The sequence below is a fragment of the Oryzias melastigma genome, linkage group LG17 (genome assembly GCF_002922805.2).
Source record: "Oryzias melastigma strain HK-1 linkage group LG17, ASM292280v2, whole genome shotgun sequence".
Classification (NCBI taxonomy): Eukaryota; Metazoa; Chordata; class Actinopteri; order Beloniformes; family Adrianichthyidae; genus Oryzias; species Oryzias melastigma.
The window spans coordinates 26835188-26857683 of record NC_050528.1 but is presented as its reverse complement, the minus strand read 5'-3'; the positions used below and the strand labels follow the sequence as shown (position 1 = coordinate 26857683).

The 22496-nt window shown below is 38.4% G+C and overlaps 2 protein-coding genes across 3 annotated transcripts in view; both read left to right on the top strand.

Moving 5' to 3' along the window:
• Positions 1-735: 735 nt before the first annotated feature.
• Positions 736-16580, top strand: LOC118599915 (apolipophorins-like). The gene is made up of 22 exons (XM_036216272.1): positions 736-1024; positions 1163-1213; positions 1325-1625; positions 1755-1920; positions 2004-2141; positions 2341-2506; positions 2592-2728; positions 5638-5741; positions 7620-7785; positions 7891-8076; positions 8647-8799; positions 9835-9979; positions 10169-10327; positions 10438-10556; positions 11577-11771; positions 13406-13561; positions 13632-13816; positions 13923-14105; positions 14838-14929; positions 15946-16115; positions 16253-16406; positions 16483-16580. Exons 1-22 carry the CDS (start codon positions 964-966, stop codon positions 16578-16580), a joined length of 3285 nt encoding a protein of 1094 aa, XP_036072165.1. The 5' UTR covers positions 736-963.
• Positions 16581-16617: 37 nt separating this feature from the next.
• Positions 16618-22496, top strand: part of LOC112147563 — a 31260-nt gene continuing 25381 nt past the window's right edge. For both annotated transcript variants that reach the window (XM_036216160.1, XM_036216159.1), the window contains exons 1-7: positions 16618-16817; positions 16891-17046; positions 21080-21213; positions 21323-21481; positions 21555-21738; positions 21821-22032; positions 22227-22415. In XM_036216160.1, coding sequence (XP_036072053.1) covers positions 16989-17046; positions 21080-21213; positions 21323-21481; positions 21555-21738; positions 21821-22032; positions 22227-22415 — 936 coding nt within the window. In that variant the 5' untranslated portion in view covers positions 16618-16817; positions 16891-16988. The remainder of the gene's footprint in view (positions 16818-16890; positions 17047-21079; positions 21214-21322; positions 21482-21554; positions 21739-21820; positions 22033-22226; positions 22416-22496) is intronic.

Sequence of the window (22496 nt, the reverse complement as noted above, 5' to 3'; positions counted from 1 at the left end):
ATAGTTATGGACTTATGGAAATCGAATCACTCTCTTTCACTTTATCATATCAAAAAGCACAGTTTCTGCAGGGGAGGCCAACACCTACTGATTGTCGCCATCACCTGTTACTTCAATTAACTTCAGCATATCAATTAGAAAGGGACAAAAGGGGAGGTGCTTCCTACATCAATTCAGTCTTCCACTGAAGCTGCAGTTTCACAGTTAAAGTTAGACAGTTATATAGACTCTGTTCTCTGCTACTTCATTGCTGTCAAGTTTGATCCTTCATTGATGACCTGCATGTACCCCCACAAGTCAGAAAGACGGAAGGAGAAAATTCATGCTGATTCCTCACCCCAAGAAAACAACCTGTTGTACTCCTCCCTGATGAGTCATTGCAACCACCAAAGTTCCTCCTGCAGAGCCTTCACAGAAATGAATGGACAGATTAGTGTCAATAAAAAGTGAAATAAACCCATCATTTTACACTCTTTATGTTGCTATAACCACTTTATGTCCTGTGGTTTGAACATCATTTCTTGTATGTTTGACACATGAAGCATTAAATCAATTTAATATGATTTTAATAGTCTTTGCATATTAGTATATATTGGTGTATATAAGTGACCAAGGCCAAAAGCAAGAAAAGAAGTCCTTCCAAAAAAAATCCGATAAGAAAGAGAACTCACTGACAAAATAAAGACATTTTTTGAAAACCCAGTTCTCTTCAAAATATGTGCATGAACAAGGCAGTAAAAGAAAAAAGGGTTATGTGACACACTTGCTCTGTACTATGAGATCCACATGGAGTGATTGGCTCGGAATGTTTGTTGCTTCACTTTTCTGATTGGTTGCTGGGAACTTGCTTTATCAGGGTGGAAGCCCACATGCAAGCTTGGTCATTTCATTGCAGCGAACAGAGTTTGACTTTCATCTGACTTATGGTTCCGTGGGCCACCAAACCGACAGTGGATTCTGGTGATGGCTGTGTCTCTGCTGCTTGTTTATTCACATGTTTTGTTCCTTTTTCTCATTGGCCGTGGTAAGAATATACCTGGTTCCTTCTGAGTTTGCACCGAAATTTGACAGCAGCATTGAAGTTTTTCTGAAGTATGCTGGTCATTGTGAGTTAATTGTTTATTTTAATTTTTTTTTTTTTTCAACTGGATTTCCTGTTTAGTAGCAGCCGGCCTTCACATGGAACCAGATCCTTGCAACTCAAACTGTACTGGTAAGTTGTTACATATAAACACATTTGTTGCTGACTTCCAGACTAAATAACTTTTGTGTTTTTACATGCAATTTCATGTTAGATGTTTGTCATATTGTGCCCCATGCACAGGATTTCCTACTTCTGACCTGGCACATCATGTGGGTGTGAGCTATACTTACAGGTACAGGACGACAGTGGCCACCAGCCTACATGGCTCCAGTGGTGGCCTTGTTTTGGAATGCGAGGTTGATCTTTTTGTGGTATCCGAATGTCATTTGATGATGCAGGTCAGCTCTGTGAAAATACATCTAAAATTTGATCTAAGAAAGACGCGCTTCATATGTATATATGTCCAACAGATAAGGAACTCCCAGATAAAGCGACTCTCCTCTCAGGGTGAACATCCAATGCTGAGCTTGAAAAATCTGAGGTAGCACCCCATATGAAGGTTTCTTTGACTGTATCCACTGCAGCTCTCACCCCAGACAAATAAGCTCCTCTGCCTGACTCGAGTGCTGTCAGGTCCCAAAGAGGCTCATCTGGTGTTTTTGTTTCCCAGGGAGTCGCTTGAGAAAACACGCCTCAAGTTCTCCCTCAGGGGTGGAAAGGTCACAAACCTCTGTCTCCAGGAGGGGGAGCAGGTGTGGACTCTCAACATTAAAAGGGCTTTACTGAGCATGCTCCAGACCTCCCCCATGGTCAATGCATTCAAAGTAGAAAAGGAGGTGCGTTGATTAAGACGGTCTTTCTGTAATGCTTCAGTAGGTCAAGATATAGTAGTAAATTCCCTTTTATGTTTCATTCTTAGACTGATATTTATGGTGAATGCACAAGTAGATATGAGAGAAGAGGGCCTGCACTGCACAAGACCAGAGACCTAAAGCAGTGCCAGCAGTGGAGGCTGGATGACTTTTGGCCTCATTCAGTCACTCTGTCTGAAGACAAGGTGAGTTAGAGCACCCTCTGTTTTGCTCCAAGGCTTCAAAACAAGTAACACTCATACATTCATGTGTCTGAGGACACCAAGGTCATAGTTTTTGGGAGAATCTGAACGTCTACTAATAAACAAACAAACCTATTTTGTCCAGCATATCAAGGATTAGGTTTTGCTTTTGAAATGGCCTTGGCTTTTTATGCTTTTGCAGCTATTTCAGATGGAGTTACACTGTGTTCAGAGACATGGAGAGACAGTGATGGAAGAGGTTAACTGCACTGAAACTCTTTCTATGACAACGCCGGTGCTTGCAAAGACCCAAACCACCTCTTCCTTACTTCTTCTCAGAGCCCAGCCAGGTGTTCCTACGATAACAGGTAACACACAGGTCATCGTCAGTCTCATTTCTGAATTCCAATTTCTAAGATCTTCTGATTCTTTGTTTTTTATTGACCTCACTAGACGATGCAAGTGTGCAGACTGACATACAGTTTGAGAAGGAGGGATTTTTAAATCTGGAAGAAAACGGAACATCAGCGGCACAAGAAGTTGGTCAGACGGTGAGGCTTTTGTGCAGGATCACTTCAGACCTACCAAGGGTAAGAAAAATGTAGCCAGTCTGGTTTTAATTTGAGATATATTCCGCAATTGTGACAAGGACTGATCAGTATTTTTTCTTCCCGCTTTTTTTTTTTTTTAAACATTAACTGTGGCGGTTTTGTGAACCTCCAATTGAAAGATCAATTCTTAAAATGTAGTTCTGATCCCCTAAAAATTTGACAGGTGGTGAAAACCATGGAAAACCAAACTACATTTTCCCATTTACCAAATGCTATTGAAGTGGAGAACATTGTTGTTTCAAATCCAACAGTCATGGTAGATCACCCTAATAACCACTTCGTAGAATCTGCCGATGCCTTTTCTTCTGCCTCGCCCTCCAGTGTTTTGAACTCTTTCAAGAAAGGGAGATGCTTAGGGAATTACTTAATTTAGATACTCAAATCTGCAGGATCAGATACTCTGGACCCATTTTTCTTATAGCCGGGTGCGTGTATAATTGCATCTCCAATCACATATCTTTTTAACCTTGTTGCAAACGTGAATTTCCTCTTGAGTGGAAATCAGCAACCATCGCCCCTCTCTTTAAAGGAGGTGATGGTTCAGATTTAAATTGTTATAGGCCTTCCCCCATTTTACCCTGTCTATCCAAGGGCTTTGAAAAACTGGTCAACAAACAACTAATTCACTATCTTGAAACTCACAATAGTATGACCCCTATGTAGCCCAGTTTCCGAAGTGGACACAGATATATCTCAGCAACTCTGAAAGTGCTGAATGACAAAATTTGTGCCATTGATAAGAGAGAGTATTGTATGGCTGTGTTTGTCGATTTGGCTAAAACCTTTGATTCTGTTGACCACTCAGTGCTTCTCACCCGGCTCCATCATATACGTCTCTTAATGGATTGTGTCACTTGTTTCAGAAGTTACATCACTGACTGTACACGGTTTGTGAGTACGGCTGGCTACCAATCTTCTCCACTCCCGGTAACCATGGGGGTCCCTCAGGGATCCGTCTTGGGACTAACCTTGCTTGAAATCTTTACAAACGAAATTGCTAATGCTGCTGGAAATAGCCTCATTCATTTGTATTTGATGACACTACTTTGTACACATCCAGTCCTTCGTTAGAGACTGCCATATCATCTCTTCAGAATTGTTTCAACAATTTGCAACGGGCCTTCTCCAGTCTTCACCTCTGAATCAATACTAACAAAACAAAATTCAGGATTTTCAATCGTCATTCAGCTCAAACACCTTGTGAAGGCAGTATTTCAACCTTTGATGGCATAACACTACAACATGTCAACTCATATAAATATTTAGGAATATGGCTGGGCTGCTCACTTACCTTTGATTCTCATATTACTGCGATAGTAGCTAATGTTAAATCAAGAATTGGGTTTCTATACTGAAATAAATCATCATTCCCTCACTCTGCTTAGCATAATTTGGTAAAAATGATAGTCCTGCCTATCTTTGATTATGTTGCCATTATCTACAGATCAGCTTCAAAAACTTTCCTTCATAAATTGGATGTCCTTTCTCACACATGTACCCGCTATTTGCTTTGTCACTGCTGCTCCCTTTAACACTCATCACTGCGATCTATATGATCTTATTAAATGGCCGTCACTCCACTCTCGCAGGCGGCTGGATTGGTATTTACATTCATTTACAAGACAGATTGGTAAAACTCCATATTACCTTTGTTCCATCCTTAAAATTTAAACCAGTACTCATAGTTTGCGTTCCAGTGACTGTCTCACTATGGTTGTATCCAGGGTTCGAACCACCTTGGGCCGCTCCTCATTCTTTTTTTCTGCCCCGCATGACAGGAATGAGCCGCAGAAAACCCTGAAGTTCCGTACCCTGGTCTCATTAGCTGCATTTAAGACATCTTTAACAGATGTAATCAGTGGTCAATGCAGATTTTTTTAACTTAAACTTTAAAAAAAAATGGTTTCCTGTTATCTTTTTATTGTAATCTTTAACTTGGTGCCTCCTGTAGACTTTTTATTGTAAATATTTAAATTATTGATGTGAGAAGATGTCATGTTTTTATCTGTATGTAACTTATTGCTCTACTGTGCTGTTTCTGTATTGCTGATGCTTATCCAAGTCATCGTTATAAATCAGAAATTGATCTCAATCAAACTACCTGTACAAATACAGGTTCAACAGCATTTATAGTGGTGTTTGGCCCAGACCAGGCCTTGTTTCAAGCATTAGTCTGTGGTTCTGGTCACACTCAGGCCCAATACATATTCTTCCCCTCTCCCTTCCCCTTCATTTAGCCCTCCAAATGGAGAGCTATGAAAAAATAGTGCTTCATATTTCATATCTCTCATTTGGACGTCACTTTCATTCGATGACTGACCAATAATCACCAGTCTGCTAGCATTAACGCAGACCTTCCAGAGCTCAAATATACATATCAACAGCAGTTTTATAACTTTAAAAAGGGAATGCTACAACAAAAAGTCATTAGTTATATTTAAATGTAGTCTTCTGTGCTTCACCCACGTGAAGAAAAGCACTTCTCAGCATGATGCGGGACCCTCGCGCCGCAACGGAAGACTTTGTATCCCTCCGATTGGAGGGTTGGATTAAAAAAGAAATATACCGACATACACACTTGCACTAAAAATGCTGCTTCAAATGGAGGGGAAGGGAGAAGGGAAGAATTCGGATTGGGCCTCAGTTAACTACTGTGATAGGTGGGCATTAACCTATCCAGCTTAGTAAAGAACTTTCCTGTGCACATAGAACTTTATGTCAAGTCCACAATGGCTATAAATAAGCTAAGATTGGGCTGTGCTCTGATTAAAAGTGGAGAAGTTTATCTTTGGTGAGAAAACATCAGGAGGCATGAAAATTGACACTGAATAGTCATTGTCAGATGTTTATTTTATTTTATTTCCTTTTATCTTTGTATTTACTCACAGGTTTCCAAAGAGTTCCTTCAGCTTGTGTTCCAGTTAAGAGGGCTAGCGTTCTCTCAACTGAAAACACTTAAGCGAGAAGCATCTTTCAAGTGCCACAATGCTTGGTTTGTATTTCTTCATTGTGTATTTTAGTGCTTTTGGACAAAAAATTAGGGGTGGAGCTACACCTCCCGGCACCCCCCCACCCCCCCCTCATTTTTTTGTCAGTATCATTATTATTATGGAGAAAGATTAAGAAATACATGTATGGGGTAAGATAGCTGTCAAAAAGAAACGTATTCATAAATAATGATACGTTTCTTTTTGACAGCTATCTTACCCCATATACATGCTTCTTTAAGCATTGCAAAAATAACAAAATCAATGTTTTTTCATGAAATAAAAACAATAATAATAAAACTGTTGAAAATACATATTTTTGATCCTTTCATATGTGACGGCCTTCAACTCTACTGTTCTCATTTGGCACCCTTATCCTGGGCTCAGATGGCAAACGTTACAGCTCCAATGCGAGCGCCGCAGTCTTTACCTAACTTTAAAAGTGCGAGAGACTCTGCAGTCTGCCCTCTGCGGCGCTGCAAATTCGTTTGAAAATGGTGTATCAACTTTGATGCAGCAGGGATTTAAGACAATGTAACCCAGAATCAGTCAATAGTCATTTTATTGTATTCCTTGCATAATGTGTAACATCAATCAACATTTTTTTAATATATTTATATATATATATATTTAAAAACATAACTTGGCATATTTGGAGTCAAAACTAGATGTGTAACTTGCTTTATCATTATGATTGATGAGTAGTTTGGTCATTATTTCCCATAACTTCCATGTAGGCCATCTATCGTTGACACATACAAGCTGTTATTGGGAGGTGCTGATCTTTTTTGATATGCCATCTCCACTGACAAGTTCAATCACAAATGCAGAAGATGCTACATTTACATTTGGTGGCACACTGTGACAGTGGCAACAATCAATGCATGGATTCACTACAGAACAAACCTAGAAAAACTGCAGCCCAGGCAGAAATCCCTTACCCTGCAAAGGTTTCTGTTGGTTTCATGAGCACAGTAAAGGTAAAGAAGTATGACCTGAGCATGGACGGAAATAATTTTTAAGAATACCACCATGAAAAATCAATAAGGTTGAGAGCTGCAAAATGTGGAAGAAGCTGAAATGTTCTGTTTTCCAGTCATCCACTTAGCTAATTCCATTCATGGATTTTTCATTCTCCATTTTGGTAGCACTTTATATGTTTGAAATTATAATTTTTTTTGTATTTGTTTGGTTTTAACAATGTTTTTGTTAGTCAAGAGAAAATCATATTTGAGGTGATAATATTAGATATGATACAAATACAAACTCGCATGAAAAATTATATTTGATATTTTTCTGTTTGTTTGTCCAGAGGGACCAATAAGGGCTCCAAGTTCAAAAGATTAGAATTTTCTGTTAATTGTTTAATGGTCGGGGCTTTACAGGGTTAAAACGTTTTAATCCCCCCCCCTTTAGAGCAGATTTTTTATACTTTTTGACAGACCGACACTTATTCCACTTGATTTCAGACCAATGTGCACTCACAGTATTTGTATTGAACCCTCATTGGTTTATTTTTCAAAAAACTCGACACGTTTTTTGCTGCCTTGTAAAACTTTGTTTTTAATTTTTTTTTTTATTTTTTGGATAACCTGCTCAGAACCATTTTTTGTTTTCCCATCTGTTTCCATCCTTTTTACCTAAAAGAGTCAAATCCATATATTCTTCTTGTTTGTGGGACTAATCCTTTAACAAAAAAACCTCACTCCCCAAACCCTCAGCTGGCCTCCAAAATTGGAGGTGGAAGTCTAAAAGTGGTGGTCACGGAATCTCACGTGAATGAAATTTGAACCCCCTTTTTTCAAATAATACAGTATCAAGTAGGTTTTAGATTTAGCAGAAACTGATACTGATGTTGACTGACAGCTGACTTGTTTTAACAGGCATCCGTTGTTGGATGCATTACCAGCGTGTGGATCTGAAAGCTGCATTATGCTCCTGAGTGACCTGATTCGGGACAAAGAAGTGGAGGAGGGGCGGGCTCACTCTTTTCTTACCACCGTAGCCCTCATCCCTCATCCATCACCACAGATCATTGACTCCATTACAGTAGGAACTTGGGGGAGATGCAGATGATTGTTTCAAATCTCTTACAAATACAGTGTTCGTGATGTTCCTGGCATCTTCATAAATGATCTCTGCTGTCTACACCAGGCCTTGATGGAGATCCCAGAGCTGCGGCCTAAAGTACTGCTGGCTGGATCATCTTTGATCAGTCAGCTGTGCCAAAAGTCACGCACATCCTGTAGGGAGCTTCCTCAGGTACAAACCTTTGTAAGGATGCTTCAGAAAATGCTGAGCGTGGGCTGCGAGGGAGATACAATCAGTCAAGTCCAGGAGGTACAGTATCTTTATTCTGTTATCGCACAATTTTAGTATTTTTGTTGAAAAAGTATGAATTTATGTCCGTAGAAGTCCAAATTCCTCATCAAAAGTTCAAAAATCAATCTGCTACATCCAATCATAGGACCCCACTCTTTTGATTTGTGATTTTGTTAACTTTAACTTTGCTTTTGTGTTCTTTTACACAGAAATTTGGGCATTTTTCTTGGAACCCTAATCTAACTACAGTTTATTTTAGGCCATTAAAGAAATTAATAATAATAACATTTTTAAAAAAGGTACTATTTTGTCACAAATCTTAAATTAAGCCACTTTGGAAGATTTACTGTGGTGGTGATGGGAAATACCACACTTTTAAGACTCAATATGATACCAATTACTTTCTGTATATAACAAACACTGTTTCACCACATGCAACTATCATAATGCAGATGTGAAGTTAGCCTTGTTCTAATTGTCAGTGTTTTAATCTTTGTCATCTTCTATTACAATGAAGTCACTCAATTCTACTTTCATGTAAAAAAGATAGAAAAGATTCACATTGTAGACATAACTGTTGTTCTGCAGCTCCTTTACGTCCTGAAATCTGTGGGAAATGCTGGTCTGTCTGCTCCTGCCTTCATCCCACTGTTAACCCGTTGCATCCTGGGCCATGCCAGTCCTCCGGAGCTGAGACTCGCTGCTGTCCGAGCTTTCAGGCGCTTTCCCTGCTCAGCCGATGTGAGTGTATTTGAACACAGAAGAGCACAACTAAACGATACATACATGAATAGAAATTTCCTGACGTCTTTTGTCAGGATAAATCTCCATAACTGTTTCTTCAGTAGTACTAAATAAAGAAGAAATAAAAAATCTGTTTTGGGAGAGGGAGATTTCAAAGTCCAAGTTAAAAAGTCAGGTTTTTAAACTAAAAACCAAAAGACATAAAGTTCTTGAGCCCCATGGTGATAGAAGGTGTTGCAGCGATGTGCAAAACTCCTTTATAATAGTACGTGTGTAGTACGTAATTATAACTAAACCTCCAGATGTTATCTGCACAAAATGTCAAGTTTTAGCTAAGTTTCAACCCCTTCATGACTAACTTTATTTTCAATGATATAAAAATAAGTTGTTTGTTCTGTTTAAAGGGAAAATTAAACAGAGTCCTACTTACAGCATGAAGGGTTAATGATTACAATACCCTTAAAAAATAGTACTATCCCTCTGGTGTGTGACTGACCGAAGCTCCACTTTATTCTGATGTTTGTTAGGAAAAACATATCCAGAAAGAAATCCTAAATTCACTTTTGTAGAACAGAAATTTCAGATTGCCATCTGGAAATTATCCAACCTTGCCCACCATAGAAAAGAAGAATTTATAAACAAAAAAGAACAGAAACTGATTTCAGATAACTTCTTTTACTATAGACAGAAATTTTTCTGTTTATCTTTGCTATTTTTTATCTGTTTTTCTCCATCATCACTTAAATTTTTGGATAGTCGTGCGAGGAATTGTTTTAGAAATGTAATACACATTCACTGTATGTGTTCATTCTTTAAAAATGTATTTTAGTTACATGTGCATGAACATATGCAGAGAAATAAACAACATTTCTGAATATCATTTGCTTAGATTTACTGCTGTTTTATCCTTAAGATGTGTTCTATTTAATGTTTTTCCAAAGCATGTAGAATGAAGTGGTGGTTAAACCACAACGAGGCCGAGAAGAATTGAAAGTTTCACACGAGTCAGTGAAAGCTTTTTCTCTCCATCAGCGGTCGGTGCTGTTGCAGCTTTACAGCTCTTCCCAGGACGACACTGAGGTCAGAATTGCTGCATACCAGCAGCTCATGCTCTGCTCCGGCCCGGACGTGTTTGACGCGGTGAAGACAACACTGAGGAGCGAGACATCCAGCCAAGGTCAGATGTCGGTGTGTTCTGTGGCATCAACATACTCCATTACTTCAAATATTGCACAGCTGGAGCCAATCATTTTAGTAGAAAATGTTAAAAATGTTGAAAAGTTACACCAATATCTTTTTCGTGGCTCTTTGGGATTCAGGTTTGTTGTTGTGATTGTTTATTTCCTCTCTTCTCATGTTTTTCTAGTGGGCTCCTTTGTATGGAGTCATCTGACAAACCTCCTAAGAAGTGAAGACCCGATGAAGCAGGCTTTGATCCACACGCTGCCGGATGACATCATCAGCAGAGGTTTTGAAGGAGAGTTTCTCAAATACTCTTCCTTCTCAGAACAAACCTTTGTCTCAGGTAAGAAAAAAGTCTAATTTTAAGTTTAAATTCTGATAATAAGTGTTTCTATTTAATGTTTCAATGACATTTCACCTATTTCTCTACTTTTTTTTCACATTTTTTTTTAGGTTTAGGAATTCATAATGTGGAAACCTCACTGATTTTCTCTCCAAAGTCCTTCCTACCCAGATCAGCGTCTGCCAATGTGACAATGTATGTTAATGGTAGAGCCTACAACATTCTGGAGGTAAGTTTGACAAAAAAATACATATAATTTACCTGCTTTGTGTTATGGAATAATTTGTTTTTACTACAAATATACCTAAACCAGCAGAGGTCCTCAACCTGAGACTCTGGAGGCAAAGTCAGCTCTTTTATCTATACATTGGGACTAATTGTCGTTTGATTTTTTTATAAGTTTAATGGTTTAGTTTGTCATTTGCACAATTTACAAAAAATTTACAGAATGAACAAGCAACCATTAAAAAAGATTGGATGCCCATCCTTCAATACACTACAAGTCTGCATGCTGATCAATTTAACAAACTTTAAATAAAGAATGTTCAAAATTGGAATAAAATATTGCCCTTGCTCTTTGGCTCCGAGGAGCTGAAAACAAAGCAGCTTTTAACAAAATTCACTTTCTTTGCTAGAAATCGCTTGACATATTCTATAATTTATATTTTGTCCAGTTTATACTCAAAATAAATAAAAATGCAGATAGTTTGAATAAATAAGAGGTTAGTAAGTAAATGAAGCACAAATTATTTTCTCCTACTGCACACCAGTTTTAAGTTGCTGTTGCAGAGACAAAATTCTTCAAGGATATATTAGCATTTATATGTATAGTTTTTTAAATTAATTCTAAACTCTTTCTGTCATGTTTATATTTGAAAGTAAAAGAGTAAAAAATAAAAAATGATGGTGGACTAGAGTCAAAACGATGAAAATGTTTGCATTTTTTATTCAAGTAGATCTGCTGCAGGAACTTTTTTGACAGAATACATATTTTATTTTGAAAGGAACTTGTGCGCTTTCAGATGTAAAAGAAACAAAAATTGTTTTATATATATATATATATATATAGGAAAATATTAAACCGTTAAAATGTATATATTGTAAATATTTAAAATGATGCTTTTAAAATTGACGATTAATGGACACAAAGAAACAAATAGACTCTGCGGCTGTTGTTGGGTTTTGGTTCGTGGGAAACATTTCTAGATACTGTAGAAATAATTGCATAGTTTTCTCTTCCTGCATTCAGGTGGATATCCACATTGACAACGCTGAGCCACTTCTGCTGAACTTCTTTGGAGACAGAGCAGAGAGGAAACCTGCTGCTGATCATGAGAAACCCAGAGAGGGAGGGAACAAGAGGAAAACCAAGGAGAGCAAAGGAGCAGGAAGAGACAAGTGTTCGTCGACCACAGACAGTTTTCTGAATCAGTCCATGTCCATGGTAAGGTAGTCTTTAAAGGTCATCATAAGTGTTCTGTCAAAAGATTGTGCAGACCCTTTTCTGCTGTGACATTTCAGGCATTCAACCCTTCTTTTAGCAGCTCACACTCCTTTGATCCCATTTTGTTTTATGCAAAATGTGTTTAAGTAGAGTGATTCAGCCTCAGATGAACAGCTACACACGCTCTTCATCTTGCCATATAGGAAAGAAGAATATTACTTGAAGACTGCATAGGTTGATTGTTAAATGAACAAACAAAAACTCTAGATTGCTAAGAAAGAAAAGCAACACATTTGTGTTGTGATGGTGTTTGCTGAAAAAAAAGTATTATCTTTACTTGGAAAGCAGCAAAATGTGGACAATGGTGAGATAGTGGTTAGTGATTTAAGACCCACTCGCATGAAAATTGTGTTTTTGGTGTTTTTAAAATGTTTTTGTTCTGATGACAAATATAAAGAAAATAATACCTACAATTGCATTTCTGATCATTTTTTATTCAAATTGTTGTCAATCAGGAGCAAACAAAAAAATGACGTTTGAAAAAAAGTTAAAATGTTATGTAGAAAATATGCCGGGAGCGGGCTACAGGCTCCTTTTTCTATAGGGAACTTTCCAAACGCCCTGCCATCAACAAATCAACTAGTGTTGCCCTGCAGAAACTATGTCCTTTTTAGGTGAAAATGGCGTAATCCCTGCTTTTGCTATGCTAATGTTAGCTTGGGAGTTGTGAGGAGCTGTAAGCTAACAGGAGAGAGTAAACAAAGGAATGCTGGGATATAATGTAAGTTTTGTTAGCTGCTAAAAGTTTCGCCCACAGCCTGGAGGTGAATTTCTGATAAGCTAACGCCTTAAACATCTGAGTGTCGTTGGTGACGCTTAAACACAAGATTTTTAACATACTGTAACTTTTCAACCAGAATCTGCTGGAATTAGCTTGATTGTTTTTACAATTAAAAATTACAGTAAATCAAAGAACATAAACACTGGCGCAAATGGTCAAAAAATTAGATTTTGGTCAAAAACTACACAATCCTAATTAAAGGACCGCAGGACAGCGAGCTCAAATCAGGGGTCACACAGGAAGAAAGATCACTTTCACTGTATTTCTTCCTTAAAGTTTTTTATTTGATAAATTGTTTCTTTCCTTGATAATTTGCAGAAAAGTCTTCAGCCACCCCAAAACTTTCTAAAATGCGTCTTTTGACTTCTTCTGCAGATTTTTCTTGCCACAATTCTTCCTGGTCAGTTTGCATTTTACTAATTTTGACTTTGACTTCTGTGTCAATAACAAAAATAATCCATTTAACAGGCAAGAGCAAAAATGTATTAGTTGTTTATCATTCAGCAGTAAGAAGTTCACAAAGAAAAATAATCTAATAGAGCCAAACCATTGTTTTATATTGTCTTATACAGCACAATTTTGTCTGCAGTTTGGTTTATGTTGTTATTAAGTAACAGAAATTGTACTTTGGGTCAAATCTACTTGGTACGTCTGTTGCTGCATGATCTTTCCCAAAATGTGAACAGAAAACTTTGATTTAGGGCTCATCTTACTACAATAAACAACAATTTTTAAAACTGAAACTGTTGATGATATTTAAAAAAATATTAATAAACCTTTCTGCTTTTTGCAGGTGTTTGTTAGAAAAAAACCAGAGGAGAACGAGCCTAGATGTTGGGGAGGCGTGAAGGTGTTTGGGAATGAGATCAGTGTTTTTACCTGCGAGATCTACAGACATGTCAGCCAACTGTCACCCAGCATGGCTGAACTGGCTCTGAAGCTCCTGAAGGTAAAATCAATCCAAAAGTGTTTTTGACAGGTTTTCGTTTTCTCACGTTGTCCTCCTCTGTGACCTTCAGGGTCTTGATGTTCATCTCAGACACATGACCCCCCTGCTGGCAGAGACGCTGGTTTTGCCGTCTTTGTCTGGTCTGCCTTTGGAACTGAGCCTGAACCTTACGTCGATGTTTTCACTGCACCTTAATGGCAAGCTCAACTACAGGGATCCATCACATTACTTCTTGAATGGATTCATCAAACCCAGGTTCTAATTCATGCCTTTTTAAATGCAGCTGACAACGTTTCATATTCTTTATTCTTCTGTCACCATCATTTCATTACAAGAGAGTGACCGAAACTTTTGGTTTCAGCTTCTATTCGAGCTTGTCTGCAACAATGGGAGTTCACAGTGTGTTGGGTCAGGCGGGAGTGCAGTGGATTGGTGAGCTGAGGAGCTCCACCAGTCTGGATGGCAGCATCCAGCTGGAGGAGGGGAGGGACATCAGGGTGGTGCTGAGCACGCCAGAAGACTTAATGGACATCATTTCTCTCAGGTACGCAAATACCTAGAATACAGAACAACATCGTTGAGCTAGATATTGTAACATATTTGCCTTTTTTTTAAAATGTCAAATTTGTCATTTTTGTACAGGTTGCATAGCTGGTATAAGTCCTTATCACCTTGTATATTGTGTGTAAATATATAGAAAGATACATACACAAAATAGATAATAAACCTACCGGTATCTATAAGAATACATTCAAAGTAGACAAAACTGAGTTTTAGACCCTAGGTTATAAAGAAATTAAAATAAATGGTCTAAATGTAAACATTTGTGTGTGATTTCATATTATGAATATTTTTAGATAAGTGGCTGGTAAATACTGTAGCAAAAAATAATAATGTCCATTAATTGCAAATAATTTTTTCCAGATTTGCGATTAATTTGTAATTTTTTTTAATCTATTCGTGGCCCTAGTTAAAACTTTAACTGCATTTTTATTTTCCATCCTAATTCTTTTTTTATCTTTAGAAATCATAATATATATATATATATATATATATTATCAGTAATTTCACATTTTTTTCATTTAATTTGCTTTTCTCTTTTAAAATCTACCTATAAAAACTCACTATTTTAATGTTTATATGTTGGACAGTCGCACAAAGCATTTCACTGCATTTAATACAAAATATGCATATGTATGTGATAAATAAAATTTAAATTTTGACATTAAGGATAGCTTTGAAGGTTTCTCCTGATCTTTATTTTTGTGTTCACCAGCTCCAGAGTGTTTCAGCTCAGTGGAGGCCACAGAGAGGAGATAAATGGGTCGGAAAGTCAAGTCCACAAAACCACATGCACACCAAAATCTTGTAAGTCTCATTTATTTGAAGTCCCACTCTAAGACTGTCTTAATTTCCCATCATCCCTTTTTTTACTCTCTCTCCTGCTAGCTTACAGCCCCTCTCATCCCAACCTAACACCAGCAAAAACGCTGAGCGTATTGGAGCTTTCCAGACATACAGTTTTGAACCAGATGCCAGGAAAACCTTATAACATGTTTAAAACACAATTTTCATTGTAGTGGGTCTTTAACTATACAATACGTTAAACACCCTCTCCAAAAAATGTGTTTTATATTCAGATTTAAGCTTAAAATTGCATTTCTGAGTATTTCTTTATTCATTTTGCTGTGAGAGGCACGCTGAGTCCACGAATACGGAGACCCCTCCCCCGTTTCCGTCTTACCTGACCCCCGCGGCCAAAGAATGTCCATTACCAGGAGTAGTTCTCGACATAAAGAGTTTGTTTTGTTTCTAAATCAGAGCAATAGGCGGTTCCGCAGCGTAGAGGCCGGCTTCATCCATAATTAACACCGGATTATAATTATCCTCCACAGTTATCTTTTTCCGTATGTTTGAGTCAGCGGATGCAGCTTCTCTTTCGCTGTAGTCGCACTGTTTTGACGCACAGCTACGTCATCGGTCAACACCCCACATGCGCTTTGATGTTCCAACGCTCACTTGAAATGCTGGACCATTCTAAACCGCCATGAGGCGGAAGGCATTAGGTTGGTGTTGTGAGGGGCTGAAAGCTAGTGGGAGACCGTGTAGACACATGGATGATACTTTGTGCCAACAGTCCCGCCCACGACTCATTTCAAATGAACTCCTGGCGCTCTGCAGAAACTATGTCTTAGAAAGCGACACAGGTTTTTTGATTTTGTCTAAAAACAGGGTAGTCGTAATTAAAGGACCACCTTTACAATAGATTTAAAGATGATTGGAGTGGGACTTGCAAGGTTTGTCCACTTAAGGAATGCCAAAACCTTTAGAGGACTCCTTGAAACCATGAATCGTTTCAATAACACTATTGTCTATGTCTACAGGGTCCAAGATAATCGGCTGGCAACTGTGCTTTAACGCCTCTTATCCACCAGCTGCTACCGGTTTGACTTTCCCACTATTTAAACCAGCCCTTCTCTCCCTGAGACTCCTAAAGCTGGACAGGAGTCTCCAGTATTACCTGGTAGAGGCTGCATACTTCCTACGTCATCAGGTGCGAATGTCTGTCTGTGAAGTTCTCTTTAGTTTTTGTGAAATGTGTCATTTCTGTTGCTCTCTTTTTCTACTCCTTTGCCTTCGAAACCCTGAGAGAGGGGAAATTTGAGTTTCTGCCTTTCTATTTTAACAAAGAAAGGTTCCTGGCTCCCCAGAGATGCCTCCATTCACCTCCTGCTTGCCACCCCTCAGTCCTCCGTTCCCAGGGACATGTCTGTAGACCTGGTCATCAACCCTCACAGAGTTCTGCTCAGAGTCACCCATCCACTGAAAACCATCCAAATACAAGGTGATAACCCAACCAGTCTTAAGAGAACATCCTAAAGATATCTGATTTAATTCTCAAAACATACTTCTTTTTTCAGGACAACTTCAACAAGAGAAAAATATAAAGTCTGGGAAATTGGAGTTTATAATTGATAGTTTTTATTATTATATCACGGCAAGTAATGGATTGTACTAGTATACAGTATATGTGTTTCTCCTGCATAGATTTAACAGTGATCTCATCCACCACAGGGTTTGGTCGACACCCACACAGTTCTTTCCGAGCAGAGGACACACTATTACCTTGAGGCTAAACTGTCTTCTGACGACCATCCCCTGATCCTATCTGCAAACGTCACCCAAGAGCTGGGTAGGAAGACCAGCATTTCTGCCACACTGAAGAACTTACTAAGTGAAGTGGCGTCCCTGTCAGGTAAGTTTTGGTACTTTTTCCGCAATCTCCAGGAGGTAATTTAGATTTTACGGACTCTAATGTTTGTTTTCAGTTGCTGTGGAGCGACGGTGGGACAGCAGCACCACGCAGTACTCCCTGGAGGCTGAGCTCCTCTTCCCTGGAGTGGTTGGATGTAGGCTGCTGGGGCTGATGGAGTCAAAGGGGGGATCATGGCACTCTGGGCTCAGACTGAAATACAGTGTGGGAGGTAAGGAGGAATTCCCCAAACAGTGATAAGTCACATTTATGGATACTGTCCTTCAGGATTAAAGGATTCAGCTGAAATTGGTTGAAACATTTTTGTTTGGTTAACATAACCAGTGGTAGATATTAAAAAAGTTTGATATACGAAAGTGCCATGAAAATGAACATTGTTGACATTGTTTTAACATGTTTCTGCTAAACCAATTTTTTTTCATGGTATACTTTCTTTATCGCAAGTCGTTCAAGTTCTAAACTGGCCAATCAGAAGCCTCAATAAAAGCATGTGATGTGTGCTGGCCCCGCCTTGAACATTCAAAACATTTAATTGACAGATTCTCCTGAGCCCGCTTTCAGTGGAAGTGATGTGGCTTCCCAACAAGCTCGCTCCAGATTAGCAAGAGAGGTTACCATAGAAATGTTGACTTGGACCAATCACTGCTTACTTCCAAAATGACAAAGCGCGTACCGTGGAAAAATGACGACTGAATTGACTTAATTTTGTTGGAAGTGGAGTTAAGGCATTTTCTATGAGTGACGTCACAGGTGCTTTGTCCATCTCTATATATGTCAATGTTCAGATGGCTAAAGCTTTGCTGTCAAAAAAGCATTGTTAAAGAGTGTAAGTTAATAGTACTTAAATAGGCCCTTTTAAAACTAGTCCAGGACCTGACCTTGATCTGACCTTAACACAATCTGTTAATATGAAAAAATATGTGTTTATTATTTTTAAGTGTTAAATAATATTTTCAACATAAATTCTATGATAATAAAAATTGCGTTATGTTATGATCATTTTTTCTTAATAGATAAGATAATGCAGCATTATCGCACAAGCTTTTACATTGGAAGTGTTTCACTTTAAACAGTTTTTTGAAAAACTTAGCAATAAAATCACACAGAAAATGGAGCAACCAGACACTGAAGACACCCCAGAAACCCGCAGAGTTGTAGGCTAATTGATGAATTTAACATCTGCATGGGTAGACATGCTTAAATGTGCATGGTGCTTGCCTCATGCCACTCTTAATTTTGGCTCCTTTTCCAGTCTGTGGACAAAAACATGATATAATAAGCAGGTTTATGTGCAGTATGTATTTTGGATCAAAAATAAGAATCATAGGCACAAATTACAGCTACAGGTAATTAATATAAACATTGTGATTCATTTAACAGTTGATTTATCAAAACATTTGGATAGAAAATTCCCCAACAGAGCTGTACAGATACTTTTCAAACAATCTTTGCTGCTTTACCCTGATTGTATTTAATTTTTGCAATCTGGGGATTGTCCTTGAACTGAACACAAAAGGCAAAAACAATAAAGCAAAGACATGGCAACAATTTTAAGATGTCATAATATGTAACACCTCTGATCAGAAGGTTCCATGTTTGGATCCTGTTTTACCTGCCTGTGTGTCGTACTGTACTTAAGCATTACTGAACCCCACATTGCTCCGGGTGGTTTGGCATCTCTACCACCATCAGTGTGAATGTGTGTGTTTGGGTGAACAGGACTTGGGCCTGAGTGAAGGTAGAAAGCACAATGTATGTAAATGCAATTTACTATTTAGTGTCAAAGTATCTTATATCAAATTTCCCCAACATAAAACAATCGTAATAACCAACTGAAAGAATTTTTTTTTTTAATATTTATCCCTTTGTTTTCTTACGGGTAGCGAGGCAGCAGTCTAACCAAAGATGCCCAGGCTTCGCATGAGGTCTTTTGTTTCCTATAAGTAACAGTTGATCAACCCAAACTACAATAATTGATCAAACCAATATATTAAGGAATTTGTGGAATAACTCAGTGTAGTGATTAATTTATTGATCTTGTTCATTTCAAGCATAAGATTGTGGATAGTACAGGACAAAAACACACATTTTTCAAATTTATTATAGAAATAATGAAATGCATTAATTAGAAAATAAAAAAACAAACAAACAAAAACACACTTATGTCACATTTGATTCATTAAATATGGTCATTATTAGCTAAAGTCAAGTAGAGTTTAAAAAATAGGTATCTGTGCAGTAACAACTCGCTTTAAATAGCTAAACAGGAAAACCTACCAGTAGAACCAGATTCAGAAAGAGGAAGTATACTATAAATGGTTAGTCAGAGTTAAGAGAAACGACAGATTAAATACAAAAACACTAAAATATCTGCTTTGGGACAGAAGAGAGGCATGTTGGTAGAACAAAGACGTGAACCACAAAGAGAGAAAAAAAGAACATCCTTGAACAACAGCTGGTAGTCTAGACCTATAGCGGGGTCATTCAGACCATTATTTGCGACAACTTTTCTCAAAAAGGAAAGTTTCTAGTCTAACCCTAAAGATAGATAGTGTCTTCCTCCTGAATTGAAGCTGACAGTTGTAGTTTTTTATGAAGGCTCTGCCTCCCATTCTGTTTTTTTCTCAAAGGACCAACAATGTGGTATAAAGTTTTCCATCATGTTAAAACTTAGTATTATTTTTATGTTTCACTGCATTTTATTTTGGGGGATTAAGATTCTCTTTTGTCCACTTCTGCTTTAGCGTTTGGTTCGCTGCACCTTAAAAGCACAAAAAATAGATTGTTACGCATTCCTTATAAGGGTTTTTTAGTTTTGAAGATCTAATCATTTTTTTGTTGTCATTTTGTGTTTTTCTCTTTCCATTTATGAGATCATGTATATTCTGGATTCAAACTAGGAAAATCTAGAAATCAGGCAATTTTCATTTTTCTCATCCTTGTTATTTAATCAGCTAATTTTGAATTAACTGTTGGTAGATAGTTAAAAAAATGTGTCCACAACATTAGATTTGTCACTTATGTAGAACAATAGTCAGACAACTGTCCAGGGAAACTTGGCCTTTGGGTGACAGTAGTTGGGATAGGCCCCAACAACACAATGGAAAGGAATTAAGTGGGTTCAGAAGATGGATGGAAGGATGGATGGATGGATTGATGGATGATGGAATGATGGAATGATGGATGGATGGATAGAAGGATGGATGGATAGAAGGATGGATGGAAGGAAGGATGGATGGATGGATGGATGGATGGATGGATGGATTGATTAATTGATGGAGGATGGATGGATAGAAGGATGGATGGACAGAAAGATGGATGATGGAAGGATGGAAGGATGGATGGATAGAAGGATGGATGATGGATGGATGGATGATGGAAGGATTGATGGATGGATGGACAGAAAGCTGGATGATGGATGGATAATAGGATGGATGGATGGAAGGATGGAAGGAAGGATGGATGGATGATGGATGGATGATGGAAGGATGGATGATGGAAGGAAGGATGGATGGATAGAAGGATGGATGATGGAAGGAAGGATGGATGGATGATGGATGATGGAAGGATGGAAGGATGGATGATGGATGATGGAAGGATGGAAGGATGGATGGATGGATAGAAGGATGGATGATGGATGGATGGATGATGAAAGGATGCATGGATGACGGATGGATGGAAGGAAGGATGGATGATGGAAGGATGGATGATGGAAGGATGGATGGATGGATAGAAGGATGGATGATGGAAGGAAGGATGGATGGATGATGGATGATGGATGATGGAAGGATGGAAGGATGGATGGATAGACGGATGGATGATGGAAGGAAGGATGGATGGATGGATGATGAAAGGATGCATGGATGACGGATGGATGGAAGGAAGGATGGATGATGGATGGATCAGTGCACAGCCACAGAGATATAGTTGAAAAAAGTCAGTGTTTTTTTTGTTCAAAAAGACTAAAGCCATCATTTTTTTTACAAAAAGAGAATGTGTCCTCACCACACCCCAGAGAACAAGTACATGGTGCCTTTAAAGTGCCATGAGCTTCCAAAACTCATCTCTTAAACTGTCAACTTCTTGGTCACTTATATTTGACAATTCAAAAGTTAAAATGTTCTATGTTGTATCAGGTAACGTGACAAATTAAATGGTTATTAATTGAATTCGTTTGTAGAAAATCTCCCTGCTGTTCCCTTATAAACTCTGAAAATTGTATCTTTTTTAAAATATTCTTGCAGCTGACGCCAGGCTTCTGCACCAGGAATGCTACACGTCGCAGAAACTGAAAAGCGAAAGAGATGCAAACCTCACATACATCATGAGGGCTGATCATGAATTCCACTGCACCAATACTGATCCCCTTAACCACCAGGTTACTGCAGATACAAACCCACATTACTAACATGCAGTGGTCTCACAATGTAATACTTCACAAGGATCAGCTTCCAGGTTGGTTTCACTAAATGATGTCTCCTGTTTAGATCCACTTCAGGCATGAAGAAGGATCCAGCCACCTTTATACAGTCCTGGATGTAAGCTATGGCAAAAACTGGGATGATAGGAACAACAAACACATATTCTTCCTGAACCAGTCCTTCAAGAACCAGTCCAGTCCAAACCACACCAGTTACATGGTGGAAGTAAGCCTTCCTGTAGTTCCTGGCTTTTCACTGTCTGATGTTTACATTCATATATTCTTTGTCTTTTTTCCAGTTCAATCTACAAGTACCGGAAAAAAATCTCATTTGTAGAATTCAACTTCTGCACTCTCACCTAATGCAGCTTGGTTCTGAAAGTAGGACGCATTTAAAAATCAATTACAACAACCAGATACCACTAGTAGCTGAATTACACTGGAAACATTTAACTAAAGGTTTTCAGCAGACGAAATGGGAAGGTATGAATAACCCTGTCTTAATTGTTGCATGTGAGAATTGTCCACTTGAACACTCAAATCATCATTCTTTGTTATGGTTCAGCCATCTTTAACATGGATACTCCCTGGGTGTACGTCTATACCTCCCATAAGCTGAGCCAGGTTCGCCGCCACACCCTGCAGCTCACATCAGAGCTGATGGCCAGCAAGTGGCTGAGCATCCGTAACCTTAAAATGAAGGGCTTTTACAGGTGCAGGAACAAAGACAAGGAGGTCAGACTTCTGCTCTACACACCAGCCACCACCTACCTTCAAGTAAGATGTTAATCCTGTCTAGAAAATTTGAAATAGGCTCATTATGTGCTGAAGTGAACAAATATGTTTTTAATTTCATGTTACGAATTACAGTTTTGGTTACATCATTTGAAAGTCTTTTCATATTTTATTAATTAAAAAGAAATCTCCACTTTTTTTATAAATTGGGGCTTTCCTCCTCTGGATCTTGGCAGGTAGGGGTGCAGAGTGCTGTGAGGAAGTGGCCTGTTGAGGCTTCTGTCTCCCTCAGCTCACTGTGGACTCTTCCCCTGAGAGGAAACATCTCTCTGGAAATGTCTAAATTCATCCGCGCTCTGCACATTAGTGCTTCTTACGGCAAGCAAAACATCAGCTTTGCTGCTGCTCTGGACTCTGTTAATAAGGTACTTTGGCTGAATAGTTTTTCTTTTAAAGTTTGGGGATCTGATGGTATTTTGATATTCTTTGTCTTATTATGGTTTTGT